At 39.9% G+C, this 21,877-nt stretch overlaps 1 protein-coding gene across 8 annotated transcripts in view; it reads left to right on the plus strand.

The window, feature by feature from the left end:
- Window positions 1-19,351, plus strand: part of SEC23IP (SEC23 interacting protein) — a 51,268-nt gene extending 31,917 nt beyond the window's left edge. The window contains exons 13-19 of one of the 8 annotated variants that reach the window (XM_005566584.4): window positions 2,919-3,110; window positions 6,482-6,637; window positions 7,211-7,313; window positions 9,030-9,215; window positions 9,902-10,064; window positions 10,579-10,680; window positions 17,826-19,351. In XM_005566584.4, coding sequence (XP_005566641.3) covers window positions 2,919-3,110; window positions 6,482-6,637; window positions 7,211-7,313; window positions 9,030-9,215; window positions 9,902-10,064; window positions 10,579-10,660 — 882 coding nt within the window. In that variant the 3' untranslated portion in view covers window positions 10,661-10,680; window positions 17,826-19,351. The remainder of the gene's footprint in view (window positions 1-2,918; window positions 3,111-6,481; window positions 6,638-7,210; window positions 7,314-9,029; window positions 9,216-9,901; window positions 10,065-10,578; window positions 10,681-17,825) is intronic. The other 7 variants (XM_065521489.1, XM_015456773.3, XM_074002900.1 and 4 more) reach the window with 7 other exon arrangements.
- The last annotated feature ends 2,526 nt before the right edge of the window (window positions 19,352-21,877 follow it).

The following is a 21,877-nucleotide window of genomic DNA, read 5'->3' on the forward strand; positions in this document are numbered from 1 at the left end:
ATAAGAATGTTTTGAAATGAGCAAAAATCTATAGAGTGATATTATTTTTTAAATTAAAAGGTAATTGCCTTTGGATGAACCATGAAACTTTCTCAGCTGAGTTGCCATTGATTGCTCTACATTTCTTACAGATAACAAGGTGCCACTAGATCAGTACAAAAGTAATATGGTGTGTCCTGTTGATTTACTGTAACTGAAATAATGGGACCAAAATTAGCGATTATTTTATAGTAAGGAGATCAAATATTTGTGATATTTGTGACTATGCACTTTTTTTTTCTTTTTAAAGCATCTTAGTAATTTTCATTTGAAAAGGAATTGTTTCTAGTTTTGGGAATATTGATAGTCAAGTATGTATATGTTGGTTCAGTGGTTTTTTTTTTTTTTTTTTTTTTGAGAGGGAGTCTCGCTTTGTCTCCCAGGCTGGAGTGCAGTGGCGTGATCTCGGCTCACTGCAACCTCTGCCTCCCAGGTTCAAGTGATTCTCCTGATTCAGCCTCCCAACTAGCTGGGATTATAGGCACCTGCCACCACGCCCAGCTAATTTTTGTATTTTTAGTAGAGGTGGAGTTTCACCATGTTGGTCAGGCTGGTCTCAAACTCCTGACCTCAGGTGATCCACCCGCCTTGGCCTCCCAAACTGCTGGGATTACAAGAATGAGCCACCATGCCCAGCCTATGTTGGTTCACTTTTAAACACTGTTGGTTCACAGTTTAAAAATTATTGCAAAATTTTGAACAAAACAACTCTTGGCAACAGGACAGTTTCTGATCTCCTCAGACAGCTCTCAGCAATTTAGAATGTTTTATGAATTTAACGGGAGGCATTCCTGAGTGAGAAAGCACTCAGAAGTGAGGAACCCTGAAAATGTTCCTTATTTCGGATTTTAGGCTTAATTTTGTATTGCCTCCAAAGGGCAGAGATAACCCAGCCTTCTAAAACACTGATGGAGGAAACAGTTACAAGCTGGCTAAGAGTTTTCTTTTTTATAGATTGCCTTTTCAATTAACCAGTTAGACTTACTTTCCTATTTCCTGGTGTTTGGAATTCAATAGTAGATAAGATCATTTTGGCTAGCTGTGTTGTTTAGGCACTGTTAATAGCTGTTTAAACAGAGACTAACAGTCATTCACAGCCTAACTTGTGTTACTGGGAAGTAAACAACTCCCCCTCCCACCCAACTATTTAAATTTCTCCTGTGTTACTGTTGCTGCTGTATTCAGGGCAAATTACAAACCAGTGTGAATGACTTTTCACTCATTATAAAGACAACACCGTTTTTTGTTTTGTTTTGTTTTTGTTTTTGTTTTTGTCCTGCTCTGTCACTCAGGCTGGAATGCAGTGGTGGATCTTGGCTCACTGCAACCTCCGCCTCCCAGTTTCAAGCAAGTCTCTTGCCTCAGTCTCCCGAGTAGCTGGGATTACAGGTGCATGTCACCATGCCTGGGTAACTTTTTTGTATTTTTAGTAGAGATGGGGTTTTGCCATGTTGGTCAGGCTGGTCTCAAATTCCTGACCTCAAATGATCCACCTGCCTCAGCCTCCCAAAGTGCTGGGATTACAGGCGTGAGGCACTGCGCCCAGCTGAGATAACACCTTATGTAGATGCTCCAAAGTTTTGTTTATTTATGGAAATGCATAGATCTTTTAAAAAATTATTTATTATTTTTTGAGACAGGGTCTCATACTGTCACTCATGCTGGAGTGCAGTGGCGCACACATGGCTCACTGCAACCTCCACCTTCTGGGTTCAAGCAATCCTCCCACCTCATCCTCCTGAGTAGCTGGGACTTCAGGCATGCACCACGTGCCCGGCTAATTTTTCTGTTATTTTTTAGAGATGGCATCTTGCCATGTTGCTCAGGTTGATCTTGAACCCCTGAGCTCAAGTGATCCACCCACCTCAGCCTCCCAAAGTGCTGGGATTACAGGCATGAGCCACTGTGCTGAAATGCATAGATCGTAAGTGTGCAGTAGGGTAAGTTTTCACGATTGTATGCACTTGCATCGTCACTGCCTAAAACAAGAAATTGAACATTTCTGTGTTCATTTCTATGTTTTGTGTTCATTTCTATTTCATGAGAGAGCTCAGGTAGCTCCCTCATGCTTCTTTCTAGTTAACTCCTCCCACCGCAAAACCGCTCTTCTGATTTCCTTCAATACGGAATAGTTTACCTATTTAAAAAATTCATGTAAGTAGAATGAACAGTATTATTCTTTTATACTTGGTTTCTTTTACTCAAAGTAATATTTTTGAGATTTGTCTAATGAGAGCCAATACTTAGTTGTAACTGTTTTGCTATATTTTCTTTGCTTCTTAATTATTTTTCTTAAGAATTTTCAGCTATAGACATCATGACATTTGTTCCCTAAATATTTAGTATGCATTTCTAAAAAGGACATGTAAAAATTTTTTTTAATTAAACATTTTTTTTTGAGACAGGTCTCTCTCTGTTGCCCAGGGTGGAGTGTGGTGGCACGATCACAGGTCACTGCAGCCTTGACCTTCTAGGCTGAAGTGATCCTCCCACCCTAGCCTCCTGAGTAGCTGGGACCACCGGTGTGCATTACCAGACCTGGCTAATTTTTAATTTTTTCTAGAGATGGAGGTCTCACTCTGTTGCTCAGGTTGGTCTTGAACTCCTGGCCTCAAACTATCCTTCCGCCTTGGTCTCCCAAAATGCTGAGATTACAGGGGTGAGCCACTGTGCCTGGCCTGTACATTTTTTTTTTTTTAATCAACTGAAGCAAAAGCTGCAGGGAATAAAAAGAACATTTTTTAAAGTAATCACAAGGTTGTTACTATTCCTGAGAAGTTGCTAATCGTTCCTTAATACTGAGATAGCATGTTTTGTAATGATAGCTGAGAGCTGAACCTTTCCTCATGATTATGTTATTAAATTTTGGTATTTTACAGAAAAAAGCAGCGTCAGAAAAGAAGGCGGTGGCGGCCACTTCTACAAAAGGACAAGAGCAAAGTACCCAGAAGACTAAAGACATGGCTTCCCTCCCCTCAGAATCTAATGAGCCAAAGAGGAAACTTCCAGTTGGTGCTTGCGTGTCTTCGGTGTGTGTGAATTATGAATCTTTTGAAGTTGGTGCCGGACAGGTAAGTTTACGTATTGACTAGGGCTACATAGTTCATGTTGAAATCATATATCTTTATCATGTGGCTTGGCTTTAAGTTCTTTAAATATTTATTTAACATTTATTTGGGATGTGGAGAAAATTGATTTTCTCTTAGTGAAAATTTTTTTCTTCTTCAACAGTGCTCAAAATAAGGGATTAAATGCATACAGAACGTGTTGTCTAACTTTTGAAATTGTCTCTATTTCAGTTTTCCCACCACTCGTACTTTTATAGCATCAGTCTGTTATAGCCACTAACAACAGAAGTGGCCATAGTTAAAAAATTATGTTCAGAATATACTTCAGTTTCTATGAGAGCAACTTGGCTGTATTGACTCAACTTATGTTTCCTAGTACTCATAATTCTTCCCTTGGGGAAAAAGTCTTATAAAAATTGACCAATGCTGCATTTAGTAATATGCTTTAACATACTTATATCACAGTGGCTTTTAGAGTTATTAAAAGCCTTTTAGACAGTGTTACTGTCAGGATATTTATAGTTGAGTATGTAAAGATGCATTTCTGTAAGTGAGTTCATGAAGGTACAAAATGAAATTGGATGTTTGATTTGTATTAACAGTGAAGTTTTAGAGGAATATATTCTTATGTAAGTAAATATTCCTTTACAACTTCATTTTCTTTTCTTTTTTTCCTTTTTAGAGACAGTCTTGCTCTGTTGCGCAGGCTGGAGTGCAGTGATGTGATCATAGCCCATTGTAACCTCAAAGCAAGGTTCTGGGGTTTGGGTTTAAGGGACACCTCCTACCTCAGCCTCCCAGGTAGCTGGGACTGTAGCCATGCACCACCACACCTGGCTAATTTTTTCATTTTTTGTAGAGACAGTCTTACTGTGTGACTCAGGTTAGCCTTGAACTGGCCTCAAGCAATCTTCCTGCCTTGGCTTCCCAGAGTGCCAGGATTATAGGCATGAACTACTGCATCGGGCCTGCAACTGCATTTTTAATGACTGCTGTAATCAGTAATGACTAATTTCACTGTTTGGAGAGATAATGACTTATTCTTATTTCCTTATTATTGAAGGTATTAGTTTCTTAAGGTGCCATAACAAAGTTCCACAACCTGGGTGGCCTTAAACATTAGAAATTTGTTGCCATACAGTTCTGCAGAGCAGAATAGATAGGGCGGTGGCAGGACCATTTTCTCTCTGAAACTTGGAGGGGAATCCTTTCGTGTTTCTTCCGAGCTGCTGGGGATTTGCTGGCCATCTTTGGCAGTTCTAGGTTTATAGATGCATCCCTCCAGGCTTCGTTTTTATGTTGTATTCTCCTTATCTCTTAATAGCATCTTCCCTCTGTGAGTGTCTGGCTGGGTGGCCAAATTTCCCCTTTTTATGTATCAGTCAGATTAGGGCCACCACAGTGATCTCATTTTAACTTGATTACCTTTTTAAATACCCTATTTCCAAATAAAGTCACATTATGAGGTATTGGGGGTTAGGACTTCAACATAAATGTTTTGTGGGGACACAATTCAACCCATCATATTTAACATGTAGGCAATTTCTACTTTTTACTCTTTTAAGTTGTCTAGTAATGAACATTTTAAAGCCAGTTTTCTGTGCACATTCTTTATTTCTTCTTCCAGTTAAGTTGGTAGACATAGGATAGCTGGGCCAGATGATGGATACAGTCCCTTCCCTGGGGGAGACATCAATCTGTATTCTCACTGGCAGTTTAGAAGGTTGCCTGTTGCCTCTGTCCATTGCCAGTACTGGTATTATCATTTTCCTTTAAAAATATGTAGTAGTTTCACTTTGACATCTTGATTCTAAAGAATTAATTTTTTGTGTGTATTTTCATGCAATTTTTTTTCTTTCTTGTTAGTACTTCTTACTTTCTTTTTAGTATTTCATTTACGTTTCTGATAACCCCATAGGGAAAATGGTATCACACTGTATTTCTTTGAGCACTAGTGAGGTTATTTTCTCATGTTTTTTAGACATTTTTCTTTTGTGAAGTGTTGAATTTACCTGTTTTTCTATTTGTTTTCTTTTTTCCTTTACTGACATTTATAAAATATTTACATATTAAGGTTATTAGCTCCTTGTCATGTATGTTATACATATTTCTTCCAGTTTGTGATTGTTCTTTAACTTTCTTTTTCTTTTTGTTTGCTGGAACAAAACTGTCGAATTTGCAAATATAAGGGCAAGCCTAGGAATGTGAAGTCTAGACTTTGTTAGAAGGGGCAGCTTAGTGTAGTAGAAAGACAATTGGATTTGGAATTAGAAGTCCCACATTTAAGTCCGCACTCTACCACTCACTGGCTCTGTGTTCTTGGGTGAGTCATGTCACATATTTGAGCTTCGCCATAGGCATAATGGTTCTTGCCTTGCCTCCCTCTTTCTGTGTACCTCTGTTGAACACTTGGATTATGCCATTCATTGTGCTTCACTCTCAAGATACTAAAGTAAAAAGACACATTTCCTGCTACTGAGAACCAAATGAAAGAGCTTTGCAAATTGTACAGTGCTATTCAGATGACTGTGTTTTCTCTTGGAGAGGCTACATGTAAGCTACTCAAAATGTGCTCTTTCAGGACAAATCATTTTCTGATGGAAAGAAACTTAACTGGAGAGGATGATAGTTATAATAATAACAGAAGTAACGCTCATTGAGTGCTTAAGCTGTGCCAAGCTCTGTGCTAACCACTTTATGTGGATTAGGTTATTTATTTTTCAATCACATGTGAGCTTGGCATGGTTATAATCCCCATTTTATAAATCAGGAAACTGAAGTGGAGCAGAGAGAGGTTAAGAAACTTGCCCAAGGTCACACAGTGAATGAAACCATGATTCAGACCCAGGCAGTTTGAGTTTAGAAGTCTAAACTTTTAACCATATTTATAACCATAATAAATATAGTAATTCTTATAGACTATTATGCTGTGCTAGACAATAAGTAAAAGTATAGCCAGAGGATATAATAGTCTATAAAGATTTTAAAGATAAATTTTTTAGTACTTTTTTTTTTTTTTGAGATGGAGCCTTGCTCAGTCACCTAGGCTGGAGTGCAGTGGCGTGATCTTGGCTCACTGCAACCTCCGCCTCCCAGGTTCAAGCGATTCTCCTGCCTTAGCCTCCTGAGTAGCTGGGACTACAGGTGCATGCCACCACACCTGACTAATTGTTCTATATTTTTAGTAGAGACAGGGTTTCACTGTGTTAGCCAGTATGGTTTCCATCTCCTGATCTCGTGATCTGCCCACCTCGGCATCCCAAAGTGCTGGGATTATAGGCATGAGCCACTATGCCCGGCCTGAAAATTCAAAAGAATTTTCTACTATGTGACATTGGAACAATCATCTTTTATTGTTATTTGATTCTTTCCAGGTGTCTGTTGCTTACAACTCACTAGATTTTGAACCAGAGATATTCTTTGCCTTGGGGTCTCCAATTGCTATGTTTCTCACTATTCGAGGAGTTGATAGGATAGATGAGAATTACAGCCTTCCTACCTGTAAAGGGTTCTTCAATATTTATCATCCGGTGAGTAATTGAATTTACTTTCTTTTTTAAAATCTTTTTTTCTTTTTTTAACATTTTTTACTTTTTTATAGAGATGGGGTCTTACTATGTTGACCACGCTGGTCTCAAACTCCTGGCCTCAAGTGATCCGTCCATCTCAGCCTCCCAAATTGCTAGGATTATAGGCATGAACCACTGTGCCTGGCCTTTTACTTTCTTTTTTGAAGAAGAAGATGAAGAAGCTGTCCTCTTTATCCTAATAAATTCTCATATTCTTATTTCTTGGGAATTAATACCTATCTTGATTTTATAAGATTCAGCTCTGTGTTCTAAGAGGTATAGTCTGACACTTTCCAATAAACTTATTTATCAAAAACCTTTGTTCAGGGAAATAATTCTTTTGCTTTGCTTGCAAAGTAATCTTACACACAAACTAGAAAATCTTTTCATAAGTGTCAGTATTTGAATAAGGTGTGGAGAAAAATTAAAATCTCTGGTTTGCCATGTATCCGTTTTCTTACCCAGTGAAGGCATATAATTCAAAACAGCTTTCATAAATTTCTTTTATTTATTCATAAATTCTTCTATTTATAGCTTGATCCAGTGGCATATAGATTAGAACCTATGATTGTTCCAGATTTGGACCTAAAAGCTGTTCTCATTCCACATCACAAAGGCAGAAAAAGACTTCATTTAGGTAAAAAGCAAATACTATAAAAACTTTTTTTCCTGTCATTTGTAATCTGTAATGAATTATGAAAATTTTGACACTAAATCGTCTCTGAGAGAATTAATATTATTTAAGTGCCTACTATGTTCAGAACTTTTAAACTAAGAATTTAGAAGAGCTTTAACAAAGTTACAAATGAATTCTTTCTCTTTGATGGCATTCTAATTGTCGAGGTAATTAGGAGTAGGGAGAAGTTGGTAATAAGGCGATAAGATGCATAATTAGATTTTGATAGAGTTTGGTTATAAGTTTTGGAATTAGGAAGAAGAACAGTTTTTAAAGTAATGACCAGACCTTCAAGAAAGAAACTTGATGTTGTCTAAGTGAGCTGTTATTTTCTTGCTAACTAGACACACTTTTCTGGTAGAAAAAATTCATTAAACATAATGGATTGGTGATTCCAAGTAAAATTAGGTTTCTCTCCTTCGTGTTAATGGTGTATATTAACCCTACATTTAAAAGTTTGGGTGGAAGGGATGGGAGGGGTAGAAGAGAAGGAAAAGTGATCGTGCACTCTTATGTGAAAGTGTGTTTTTTTTTTTGTTTTGCTAACATGCTTTTTAAAAATATTGAACTCTTTTTTAGTTAAAATAAGACATGTGTTTGATAACTTAGAGACCTTGAATTCACACATGATTATTAGACAACAGTAGAAAAAGTGAAGGAGCAGGGGTTTCTTCATTTCTAATTTGGAGTTTAAGTTGTGGTTTTATCAGAATGTTTAATTCTCCACTTGAACCTGGGAGGTGAAGGTAGCAGTGAGCTGAGATCGTGCTACTGCACTCCAGTCTCCATGAGACTCCGTCTCAAAAAAAAAAAAAGAATCTTAAATTCCCAAAACCACTTCCTGTTTACGGATTAGAAAAACAGTGATTTTAAAATCTCGTAGGCCTCTTTTTATTTTTATTTGTTATTTAAAATAGAGACAGGGTCTCACTATGTTGCCCAGGCTGGTCTTGAACTTCAGACCTCAAATGATTCTTCCATCTTGGCTTCCCAAAGTTTTGGGATTACTAGTGTGAGCTACTGTGTCTGACCCTGGTGTTTAAACTTACAGTAAAAAAAAAAAAAAGGGGGGGGGAAGCATAACAATGTGCTTACTTTTTTTTTGAGTTGGAGTCTTGCTCTGTTGCCCAGGATGGACTGCAGTGACGCGATCTCGGCTCACTGCAAGCTCCGCCCCCCGGATTCCCGCCATTCTCCTGCCTCAGCCTCTCAAGTAGCTGGGACTACAGGCGCCCGCCACTATGCCCTAATTTTTTGTATTTTTAGTAGAGACGGGGTTTCACTGTGTTAACCAGGATGGTGTCGATCTCCTGACCTCGTGATCCGCCCGCCGCGGCCTCCCAAAGTGCTGGGATTATAGGCGTGAGGCACCACGCCTGGCCGAATGTGCTTGTATTTTTATGGTATTTGAACTTCTTTTATTTGGAAAGAGGAAATTTATAGATTTTGGCTGGATCAAGTTTAGTCATTAAAAACAAAAAAAACCAAAAAACAGAATAAGACTCTCCATGACATTTTAACATCTTGGTTCTTGGCTGAGGCACTCCATATGTTTGACATTTAAAAGAGGAAGAAGCAGTCTTATCCTGTCTGAGAAGAGTGTTAACTTGTAATTTTTGTGAGGCAGAAGTTTACCCAGTGACTGATTAACTTGTTGTGTCATCTTAATCTCTTTAGAATTGAAAGAAAGTCTCTCTCGTATGGGATCTGATTTGAAGCAGGGTTTTATTAGCTCACTCAAAAGTGCTTGGCAGACGTTAAATGAGTTTGCCCGTGCTCATACCTCTTCAACCCAGTTGCAAGAAGAATTGGAGAAGGTGGCCAATCAGATCAAAGAAGAAGAAGAAAAGCAAGTAGTTGAAGGTAAATTTGACATTTGAGGCATTTTCTAATACAAATGTTTTATATGAACATAATACTTAAAAGTTATATGATGATGCGTTTCCTTTCTAGACTTTTTGGTTAAATTATAGAAGCTCTTTAAAGGAAAATCTGTTAAGATAAACTGTACTGTCAATTGCGTTACTTCAAAACCCATGCCATCTTTTTTTAGTGGGTTTTTATCTGATAGTTACTGAACTTTTCCCTCTGCAATTTAAAAATTATATTGAGATTCCTAAGGCCAGAGTGGAATATCTGAGTTGAGAACTCAGTTTGTTTTAGTGTTTGCATTTTAAAGACTCACTCTGAGAAGTTTTTTTCCTGATACTGTTGTTTAACTATGTTACAGACTTGACATACAATGTGAAAGTCATTGTGCCATGATGTTTTTTGACTTTTTCAGATTCTAATCCTATTTCCTTTCTTTCTGCAATGCTTTCTCACCCCTTAATCTTCACAACTTCTCTCAGCTTGTTGGCTCTTTCTCCTCTCTCTCGGGTAACCGGCCCCTCTTCCCCTGACTCTTTGGAGAACCGGGAGTGAGCCTGGTAGCTCCTCAGGTTGCTACCTGCGTCAAGCAGTATTCTCATTGAGCCCAGAAAGTCAGCTAAAGTCAAAGGATGATGATTAAGTGATTGACTTTGATATTGAAATGGTTTAAATTCTAGCAGAAAAGGTTGTTGAAAGTCCAGATTTTTCCAAGGATGAGGACTACTTAGGAAAGGTTGGAATGCTAAATGGAGGCCGCCGAATTGACTATGTTCTCCAGGAAAAACCAATAGAGAGTTTTAATGAATATCTTTTCGCTCTTCAGAGTCACTTATGCTATTGGTAAGTGTTCTTAAATTTGGTAACATTTGAGTGGGCTTTTGGTGCTACCACGTGCAGCAATTTTAGTTTTAGTGAGATTCTTTTACTGATACTATGTGCTATGAATATTCATTTGAACTCCTATATATTCAGAATCGTTATTTTTCCTCTTTAGTTACCCACAAGATGGCAGTATGTCATCTGCTTTTGACCAAAGACCCTTGGTTCTTGCACAGTTTTTGTGGGAATGCCTTTCACAGTGGGAGTGGTAGGGACTTTGAAATCGGTCATTCTTTCCTGTATCCCTGTCACCAAGGAGAATTGCAGCACAACTGTTTAGGAGCTAATCAGTATCCATCTGGTTTTTAAGGACAGCTCTGAGATTACACTGCTTTATTACACTGAGATTACATTGCTATCATTTGCCCTTCTTAGATAGAGTTGAATAGAATAGAACCTGCATTTTCCACCATTGTGCGTAGAAGTTAATTTCTACTAATTGTCTCTTAAGTAAATATGCTTTTCCTTTTCATAGGGAATCTGAAGATACTGCTCTGTTATTACTTAAAGAAATTTATCGAACAATGAACATTAGTCCAGAACAGCCCCAGCATTGATCAAACTTCAGTTTTACTGTGTGAGTTTATTCCTTATTGAATGTATAAATTCTGAATGTTTGCATTCTCAAATCTGTTGTGTGGAGTTGATGTTGACTGATTTTGCTTTTTTCTGTTTCCTCTGAGTTTTTGTTGTCGTTTTTAAAAATTTACAATAGAGACATTAAGGAAGATAATTGGTTTGTAATTTACACTTCTGATTTATTACAGTCTTCTTTCTAAATTTACATAGAATTTGAGTTCATTTATTTTTAGTTTCTTTTTAAAATAGATTCCGAAGAATATCAGTTAGGAATTCCTTTGGCTGCAGGTTCACAGAACCCAGTTTACAATACATTAAACAAATAGAGGTTTCTTTTTATTCTGTAACAAGAAGGGTTCCTCTGTTGAATGACTTCACCAGACACCCAGAGTGCTCACATCTTCCCACCTGAATGTTGGCTCTTGCTGCCTCCTAGTTACAAGATGCCCCCGTAGTTGCAGAGACCATGCCTATATTCACAACATGAATAAGAGGGAAGAGGGAAGAGGGTAGTACTCCTCACATCTGTCGCTCTCTTAATTAGGGAAGCAGAAGCTTGTCCAAAAATTTACTCATACCTATTGACTAGGCCTGTGTCTGATGTCCAGTATCTCCAGTCCGTATGAAAGATTGTAGAAGTGATATTTTGAGCGTTCCCAATCTTTATAGAGGGAAAGAATAGAGAAGGAGGTTAAGTCTGTGATGGGTCGGCCGACCTGCAACTCAGCCACACTCTGTATTCCTAACTGTCCTCCTGAGATACCAGATACCTGTTTTTCCTTACTAGATTATGCATCACTTTTAAAAATAACTAATGTGTTTTTTACAAAGTTAGAAATTTTAAAGCCTTTGAAAGAACCAGATACAAAATGCTGAGCTCTAAGTTACTGAAATCAAAGGAAGTTCCTGCCATTTTTGGTTTTCTAATTGTAAGTGGTAGATGAACATTCCTTCAGCCTCATCTTCTGCCTCCTCGTTTTAGAGAGGTAATTACTTTTAGTAGGGTTTCCTTAGAGAAATTTTTTTGGCTCCATTTCCAAAATTAAACTTGTAACAAAGTAAAAGAGAACTAAAGTGTAGGCCAGGCATGGTGTCTCACACCTCTAATCCCAGCACTTTGGGAGGCCAAGGCCCGCAGATCACCTGAGGTCAGGAGTTTGAGACCAGTCTGGCCAACATAGTGAAACTCCGTCTCTACTAAAAATACAAAAATTAGCCGGGTGTGGTGGCGGGTGCCTGTAGTTGGGAAATGCAAGGCCAGAAGTGAAAGATTGCTCTCCCATAACTCACCCCCAACCTCCCTGCCCGAGACAACCAGTGTTCCAAGTTTTGTGTATCCTTCCAGATATCTGTTAACATATCACACACACTTTTAAGTTTTTCTTCTTTAAAAGACAAAAGAGACTGGGCGCGGTGGCTCACGCCTGTGATCCCAGCACTTTGGGAGGCTGAGGCAGGTGGATTACTTGAGGTTAGGAGTTCAAGACTAGCCTGGCTAACATGGTGAAACCCTGTCTCTACTAAAAATACAAAAATTAGCCGGGCGTGGTAGTGGGCGCCTGTAATCCCAGCAACTCAGGAGGCTGAGGCAGGAGAATCGCTTGAACCCAGGAGGTGGAGGTTGCAGTGAGCTGAGATTGCGCCACGGTACTCTGGCTGGATGACAGAGTCCATCTCAAAAAAAAGACAAATGATAGCAAAATTGACACACCATTATTACCTTTGTATCTTTGAGATTGTCCCATATCTATCCATCCATCCATTCATCCATCTGTCTGCCCATCCATCCATTCATCCATCTGTCCAGTATCTGTTGAGCACCTTACTTAAGTGCCAGGTGCTATTTTAGGTATTGGGCTTCACAGCAGTGGACCAAAGCCTCTGCCCTCAAGGACTTTTTTTCCTCTAATGGAAGGCAGACAGCACGTGGACAATTGAAATGTACCACATGGTAAAGATTGAGCAGCTGGACAAGGAGGAGAGGAATTCATTTGGGATGGGAGCAAGTTGTTATTGTATATAAGATGGCAAGGGACCCCCTTCACGGGCAAAGTGTCATTTGAGCAAGTGAGCCAGATGGATATCTGGAGGAAGAAGACCATTTCAGGTGGAGAGAAAAATCTGGATCAGACTATGAGAGTGACCTTGTTCTTTTTATGTATTCTATTGACTATTGCACCATATTTGCTTAACCAGTCCCTACTCATGGGCATTTCAGTTATTCTAATCTTTTATTAGTGGGAACAGTACTACAGTGATACATGATATTTTAATAGTTGCATTTCATTCCATTTTATAGTTCTTGTATTAAAATATTTAATTTTACCCCATTGTTGGGTGTTAGGTGATTTTCCAAATTTTCTCCATTATAAATAACTCTGATATGTAGTTTTACATACTTTTTGCCCATCTCTGTTTGCTTTGGATACATTCTTAGACGTAGTGTTCTTATTTCTGAGAATATTGCATATTTTTAAGAGATTTTTGGCCGGGTGTGGTGGCTCATGCCTGTAATCCCAGCTTGAGAGGCCGAGGCAGGCGGATCACTTGAGGTCAGGAGTTTGAGACCAGCCTGGCTGACATAGTGAAACCCCATCTCTACTAAAAATACAAAAAAATTAGCCAGGTGTGATCTCACCTACTTGGGAGGCTGAGGCAAGAGGATCACTTAAAACCCAGGAGGTGGAGGTTGCAGTGAGCTGAGATTGCGCCACTGCACTCCAGCCTGGGCAATAGTGCAAGATTCTGCCTCAAAAAAAAGAAAAGCTTTTTGATCCCTACATTTTGCTAAATTGCATTCCAGAAAAGTTGCTCAGTTTTCATATTTACCATCGGTATGTAAAGGCCAGTATTCTTGCACTCTTGGAAGCAGTGGGTATTACTGATTTTTTTTTTAATATATATTTTTTGAGATGAAGTCTCACTGTCGCTCAGGCTGGAGTGCAATGGCGCATCTCAGCTGACTGCAAGCTCCGCCTCCTGGGTTCGTGCCATTCTTCTGCCTCAGCCTCCTGAGTAGCTGGGACTACAAATGTCTGCCACCACGCCCAGCTAATTTTTTGTATTTTTTTAGTAGGGACAGGGTGTCACCATGTTAACCAGGATGGTCTTGATCTCCTGACCTCGTGATCAGCCCACCTTGGCCTCCCAAAGTGCTGGGATTACAGGCGTGAGCGCCCGGCCGGTATTACTGATTTAAAAATTTTTTTTGCCAATTTGGTAGCCAGAAATTGTTATAATACCATTTTTACTTACTTTTCTATTACTAGTGAAGTTGAGCTCTTTGGGTGTATCTTAACTGGCTGATTATGTTTCTTTTGTCAGTTGCCTGTTCTTGACCTTTATACATTTTCTTGGAGGTATGGGGTAGGGTCCTTTTCTTTCTTACGGATTTATAAATATCATATTTAAGGATATCAGCCTTTGTCATTGCAAATATTTTTTCCCAGTGTGAAATTAGCCTTTTAGTTTTCCTTATACTTTGGATTTTTTTTGGCGGAAGTTGAGGGGAGCATGTTTTAAAAACACGTAGCCCTACGCTGGGCACGATGGCTCATGCCTGTAATCCCTGCATTTTGGCAGGCCGAGGTGGATGGATCACCAGAGGTCAGGAGGTTGAGACCAGCCTGGCCAATATGGAGAACCCCAGCCTCTATTAAAAATACAAAAATTAGATGAGAGTGGTGGTGGGCACCTGTAATCCCAGCTACTTGGGACGCTGAGGCAGGATAATTGCTTGAACCCAGGAGGCAAAAGTTGCAGTGACCCAAGATTGTGCCACTGCACTCCCACCTAGATGACAGAGCGAGACTCGTCTCAAAACAACAACAACAACAGCAGCAGCAACAACACCACCATAGCCCAGTCTTTTATGATTAATTAGTTTTTAGATTTTTACATTTATTTTCTTTTAGTTCTTTTTTTTTCTTTCCCATTTGGCTTTGTAATTTAGAAGAGTAACGTGTAGAAAACAATTTAACTTTTTTCTTACATAATCATTTCTGTCTGTGCCATATATTGAATAATGTACCCTTTTGTCATTGGTTTGATGTTTTTATCATATGCCAAATATTTTGCTGTTGTTTGACATTTTAATTAATATTTGTTTCCTAGGCTTTCTCATCTCTTCTAGCGATTTATTTGTCTATGGTACTTCATTGATTTCAAGTCATATATTTTCCACATTTTAACATCTTTAAATTTGTAATGCATCTTAAAATCAGCTGCTGGGGCTGGTGCAGTGTCTCATACTGTGGGAGGATTACTTGAGCCCAGGAGTTTGAGACCAGCCTGGGCAACATAGTGAAACCTCATCTCTTTAAAAAAAAAAAAAAAAAAAGAGAGAGAAAGATAATTTAAGTCAGCTGTTGTCTTAACGGAAGCTGAGTTCTTTATGAGAAGCCATACATTTTCTTCTGCTGGTTACTGGGGGAAGGGCTTTACCAACCTGCCTCTGCTTAAGCTAATTTCTCTGCTTGAGATTTTTTAGGACTATGCTGATAGTGTGAATTCAGCACCCAAAATTTGCAGGGATTATCAGTTCAGATATCGGAGTTTTTATTCCCATTTTCCATTGTCAAGGAAGAGTAGTGCAGGCCTCTTTGCCATCCCTTATGCATATAGTTGCTTGTTTTTATCCCGCACTGAGACTATAGATGTTTGGTACCCCCACTTTTTGTGAGGGCTTTTCCTTTGAGACTTCCTTTCTGGGCATCTTTTTATGGTACATAACAGTGAAGTGTCACAATCGATGGTGTCTTAGATTTGGTGAAATATGGTGTTTTAATAATTGTAATTTTATGCATAATATCTGGCAGTAGAAGTTCTCAGTATACCATAGTCTTCGCAGTTATCCCAAATAAGTTGGAAATAATTGAAGCTCCCCTGACGCTCTCTACCCCAACAAAACAAAGCAAAACAAACAAAACCAAAAGAATAGTAATTCTAGGATTTTGCCATCACCTTTTATGAAAAACTCAGCAAGAACCTTCTATTTCACATATGATTCGTTCACTGTAATTGTTTTATTTATTTTTTCCTATACTTGGCTGTAAAATTTAGTCAAGAATTTAAGTTTCTAATACTGTACTAATATCGTAAGATAATCCATTTAAAATGTTAACAGTCTTTCTATACATGGTTCCTTCAAGCTTAGAGCAGTTTTGCTGAATGGTGGTTTTATGTTTATGTCCTTTTAAAGATTGTTCTTTGAAAAGCCTCATAGCCGGGCGCAGTGGCTCACGCCTGTAATCCCAGCACTCTGGGAGGCTGAGGCAGGTGGATCACCTGAGGTCGGGAGTTCGAGACCAGCCTGACCAACATGGAGAAACCCCGTCTCTACTAAAAATACAAAATTAGCTGGGCCTGGTGGCACATACCTATAATCCCAGCTACTAGGGAGGCTGAGGCAGGAGAATTGCTTGAACCTGGGAGGCGGAGGTTGCGGTGAGCCGAGATCGTGCCATTGCACTCCAGCCTGGGCAACAAGAGCGAAACTCCGCCTCAAAAAAAAAAAAGCCTCAAATTGGCCAGGCGTGGTGGCTTATACCTGTAATCTTAGCACTTTGGAGACTGAGGCAGGCAGATTGCTTGAGTTCAGGAGTTTGAGACCAGCTGAGCAACATAGTAACACCTCATCTCTACAAAAAGTAAAAAAAAAAAAAAAAAAAAAAAAAATCACTGGGGGCATGATGGTATGCACCTGTAGTCCCAGCAACTTGGGAGGCTGAGATGAGAGGATTGCTGGAGTTCGGGAGATTGAGGCTGCAGTGAGCTGTGATCACGCCACTGCACTTCAGCCTGGATTGTAGAGTGAGACCCTGTCTCAAAAATAAATAATTAAATAAAAATTTAAAAGCCTCAAGTTAACATGGCAGATAACTAATTTTATTTTTCATTAATATTTTATTTTAGCCGGGCGCCGTGGCTCACGCCTGTAATCCCAGCACTTTTGGAAGCCGAGGCCGGCGGATCACGAGGTCAGGAGTTTGAGACCAGCCTGGCCAACATGGTGAAACCTTGTCTCTATTAAAAATACAAAAATTAGCCAGGCATGGTAGCATGCACCTGTAGTCCCAGCTACTCGGGAGGCTGAGGCAGGAGAATATTTTGAACCTGGGAGGCAGAGGGTGCAGTGATCCAAGATTGCGCCATTGCACTTCAGCCTGGGCGACAGGGCGAGACTCTGTCTCAAAGAAGAAAAATAAAATAAAATACCTTATTTTAATTTTTCGAGAAGGGGTCTCACTCTGTCACCCATCTTGGAGTGCAGTGGTGTGATCTTGGCTCACTGCAACCTCTGCCTCCTGGGCTCAAGTGATCCTCCTAACTCAGCATCTCGAGACGCTGGGACCACAGGTGTGTGCCACAACGCCCGGCTAATTTTTTTATTTTTTGGTAGAGACGGGGTTTCCCCAAGTTGCCCAGGCTGGTCTCAAACTTCTGAGCTGAGATGATCCCCTTGCCTTGGGAGATGATCCACTCGCCTTGGCCTGCCGCAGTGCTGGTATTACAGGAATGAGCCACAATACCTGGCCATAACTAACTTTAAATTGTGTCTTTTACTCTCTGTACTGGCTTTGCTATGAAGATTATCATGCTGGTTAATCTTACTGAGTGTTTCCTGGGCACTCTTGTCCCTTTGGAAGGCCTGTCTGAGGACTTGCTCGCAGGCTGTGCTCTTTGGAGGCGGTTTGCAGTGTTTGTCAGTAAAGTTGAGCACTGGTGGATTGTCCATTCTTTTTTTTTTTTTTTTTGAGATGCAGTCTTGGTCTGTCCCCAAGGCTGGAGTGCAGTAGCGCGATCTTGGCTCACTGCAAGCTCCGCCTCCTGGGTTCACGCCATTCTCCTGCCTCAGCCTCCTGAGTAACTGGGACTACAGGCGCCCACCACCATGCCCGGGTAATTTTTTGTATTTTCAGTAGAGATGGGGTTTCATCGTGTTAGCCAGGATGGTCTCAATCTCCTGACCTCGTGATCTGCCTGCCTCGGCCTCCCAAAGTGGTGGGATTACAGGCCTGAACCACTGCACCTGGTCAGTTGTCCATTCTTTTGCTTAAGAAAAGACAACGATGCATTATATTTGACTGTAAATTTGTAAAGTTCACTTATGTTTTTGTTTTTGTTTTTTTTCCCCTTTTTAAGACTTTCTTGTCTGCACAGAAAATCCCGGTACAACTTCCAATGCTGAGAAAATCCTCAGAGGACGTTCCCACTTTGCTCCTGTGATGGATGACAGAAGAGCGATTCATCAACAATTGCTCAGCCACAATCCTCGGACATAGGGATTTAAAAGACAGTACACAGAACTAAGACAGTGAAAAAAATCAGTACCACATTTGGACAGTATCGGTGAGAAAACGTAATTATAAAAATGATGCCATGACAAATTCCACAGATCAGTTTAGTTGTATAGTTGTTAAAGTTATATGTGATATCAATGAAGAAATATTTGTAGCATGTAAACGGTTATTTCTGTTTCTTAAGAAGTATTGTTAGTGGGCTATTAAACTTGAATTTTTCTTTTTATTAATGCAGTATGTTTTTTTTTATTCAAGTATGAACTTGTTGAGAAACTATAGTAATATGATTTTTAAGAGATTTATGTTCTACTTTAAATGTGAATTGTACTTCTGAGCTGCCTTAATGCAAGATCATTTATATTTGTTAAGAGGAAATAATCAAGATCACTCATATCCCAACTGAATCTGAGGTTTTATAAATCTCTCAAACTATTGCTGAGAGCCTGATTGTGGAAGGAAGTGAGATGCACCTTATTTTCCAGAAGTCCTGTGAAGCGCTCTCCTAGCATGTCCATTTCCAGGAGGAGAAGTGAGCAGATGAGAGGTTTTCCATTTTGTCATCCAAGGTAGCTGTGCAATTGCCTTGTTGCTGAAGTTCCAATAATGTGAAAACCAAAGTAGAGGGTTTTTTTTCTTCTTCTTTTTGCTTTGTATTAATTTCACTTATACCAAAGTGTTTGAAAGTATGAAATGTATTGCTTCTGGGCTATATAAGGCTACTTCATGACAGGACTGCATTTGTTTTACTATAAATTCAAATTATCTAAATATTTTCCTAATACTACATGGGAATGCTGATTTTCTTTTGTTACGTAGTGGAAATATTTTGCATTGTTTACATAGTTCTCATGGAACATGGAAATTTTTGAAAGTGATATATGATACACATTTTTTGTGTATATATTCTAATTAGTGTGAATAAAGCAGTAACATTAATGCATTTTTTTAAGCAGCAAACTTCTGTATTTCTCTTGTCTTCCTTAAAAGTATCCCCATGAACTCAGTGTTTATTCCCTTTGTATTGTGAGTATCTGCTTATATTGTCAATACATAGTGTTAGCATTGGCTCCTAATGGTAGAATTAGAATAGCAAAATTTTAAGAACTGTAATTGACTCCGGACAACATAGATTTCAGCCACCTCATTCTACAGCTGAGGCCAGGACACTAAATGCCTTTCCCAGACTGGGTAGTGGCAGATCTGGGATAGAATATGGTTTTCTTGATTCCCTTTCAGCCTTCATTTCTCTCTCTCAGGACTACTACTTTTTAATTAATTTTCACCTAACTTCCCAATACTGATGAAATAAAGAAACGAGAGGATTATTTATATATATTTCAATAAAATCCAGTTTGATTTTTCAATTTACATCTGGTTTTGTTTGTGTCATTCAGCCTGTCTTCTGAGTAATGGGCAGAGAAGGACCAGGGTTCGTAGAAGAAGCATATGGCAACTAAGTGGCAGCAGTCTTGCCCTTTCCTTTTCATACTTGAGGAAACAGAAAATAGAATTTTTGAGTGATTCTGCCTGTGAATATATACATACATACATACAGATATGCGTATGTATGTATGTATTACTATTCAGTCTCTTAAAAAACAAAAAAACAGTAGGTCCCCTGAGGGCAGAGTCAATGAACATATTGTTTACTGTTGTAACCACCTTGCAGGATTTCAGTCTATAGGTGAGAGTCCAGCTGCTAAGTGAAGCTTGACCTCTGCCTCTTCCTCAGGAGCAGCTCATCCCCTGACAACCTCCCCTCCCAGCCCCTAATCTGGTTTAATGCCCTTCTTTTCCGGAGATAAAGAAAGTCATGTCTCTAGTTATTCCAGAAATGTTTCACGTGTAGAGTTTGGCACAAAAATTTAAAGGCACCAGCATCTGAAATCAAAGGTGAAAGAGTCGTCACAGTACTGATGAAGACACCGAGGCCTCGTCTGCTGTGTTAACATGCTGTATGACAAGAGGAACCTGCTTTCCAAGTCTGCTGGACATGTGTGCTTCTTGAATCCAACCAGACAAACATGTTTTCTCAAAACCACAGTATAAGACAAGGAAACTGCACAGATTCGAGTGATTTTTGAGGTAAGTATGTTATTGGAAAGGTGTGACCTATATAGAACCTTGAACATGAAAAGGAGGAGATGCTGCTATCTTGGCAGGGATGATCATGTATTTGAAATAGTAACTCACAGCATTTGGCCTCATGATAAGAGTACTGAAGATTATCCCAGAAAACCTAGGATGATACTGGTATTTATAGTACCATTGTTTCAAGTTTTTATGACTTGAGGCATCTAACTATCTTAATGCTGTACTTTAGTGTTTACCAAGCAGCTTTCTGGCGGAAACTTGAACTGCAGACACTGAGTGTTTTGGTTTTCCTCTAAGTTATAGTTCTCATTGTAACTTAATAAGTTGGCATTCCGGCTTAGTTTGAGTCGGTTTCCCAGGGCTGGGTCCTCAGAGGAGAGTGGTTAGAATTCAGTTCGTCTTTGAGCTGGGGTGCTGACATTGTGTTCCTGCTGTTGACTGTCTCCCTGCAGTGCACAGGACGGACTGTCAGCTAACCTGTCTTCATGATATTTCTGTAATACTTCTCGGGGGTTATCAGTCTTATCCTGGTATTTCATCTCCTAATTGAGCTTACCAAAACTTAATCGCATACTAAAGAGCTCTGGTGTCCACCTACTTTTATTTGTGTCCAAGCTCTATTTAGCAATGAATCCTTCGGCAAGATCTTTCCCTCAACCTCTCAGCAAAGTGTTTTTGTCTTGTTTTTGCTCAGTTTCCTTTGTCATTAAATTCCTCAACCTCATAGAAGAGTTGTGAGGATTAAACAAAAATATGAATAAAATACCTATCGTGGTGCTCAGCACACAGTGGGCACTCAGAATGTTAACTGATTATTACTATTGTTGTTCTTTTACCATGAGCACTTGAGTCCGGGGATGACCCAGGCCTTCATTCCAGGCCACCACCACTTCAGTCCTCCCTGGGTCGAGCTTTGGCCAGGTTTGTTTTTTTTTTTGTTTTTTTTTTTTTGAGACAGAGTCTCGCTGTGTCTCCCAGGCTGGAGTGCAGTGGCGTGATCTCGGCTCACTGCAAGCTCCGCCTCCCAGGTTCACGCCATTCTCCCGCCTCAGCCTCCCGAGTAGCTGGGACTACAGGCGCCCGCCACCACGCCCGGCTAGTTTTTTTTTTTGTATTTTTAGTAGAGACGGGGTTTCACCATGTTAGCCAGGATAGTCTCAATCTCCTGACCTCGTGATCCACCCGCCTCGGCCTCCCAAAGTGCTGGGAATACAGGCTTGAGCCACCGCGCCCGGCCAAGGCCAGGTTTCTTGTGGTTGAGCCCTGCCAGGGAGAGCACCTTAGAGTCTGCTCACAGAGGCCTCTCAGATATCTGCAGAGGTGTCAAGTGCGTAAGTCTGCAGGAGGCACAGTCATTGGAAAGGGGTGAGGAGCTGTGGAACAGGTGGGCTAGGTGGCATGTGGGGAGGTAATGCTTACTTCCATGCAAGTCAGTGGGGCTCTTATATAACACTTTTGGATAACTTGTTTGCGCTCTGATTCTCTACTTTAAACTCATTTTGGGATAAGGATCAAGAAAACACTTCTTTTTTTCTTCCTAAATTCTGCCCTCTTTTCTCCCTGATACCGTTTCCAGCGGTAAAACAGCAACTCTTGGCCTGGTGCGGTGGCTCACGCCTATAATCCCAGCACTTTGGGAGGCCGAGGCAAGCAGATCACGAAATCAGGAGATCGAGACCATCCTGGCTAACATGGTGAAACCCTGTCTCTACTAAAAATACAAAAAATTAGCTGGGCATGGTGGCACATGTCTGTAGCCGCAGTGACAGGAGGCTGAGGCAGGAGAATTGCTTGAACCCG

Source organism: Macaca fascicularis, chromosome 9, assembly GCF_037993035.2.
Source record: "Macaca fascicularis isolate 582-1 chromosome 9, T2T-MFA8v1.1".
Classification (NCBI taxonomy): domain Eukaryota; kingdom Metazoa; phylum Chordata; class Mammalia; order Primates; family Cercopithecidae; genus Macaca; species Macaca fascicularis.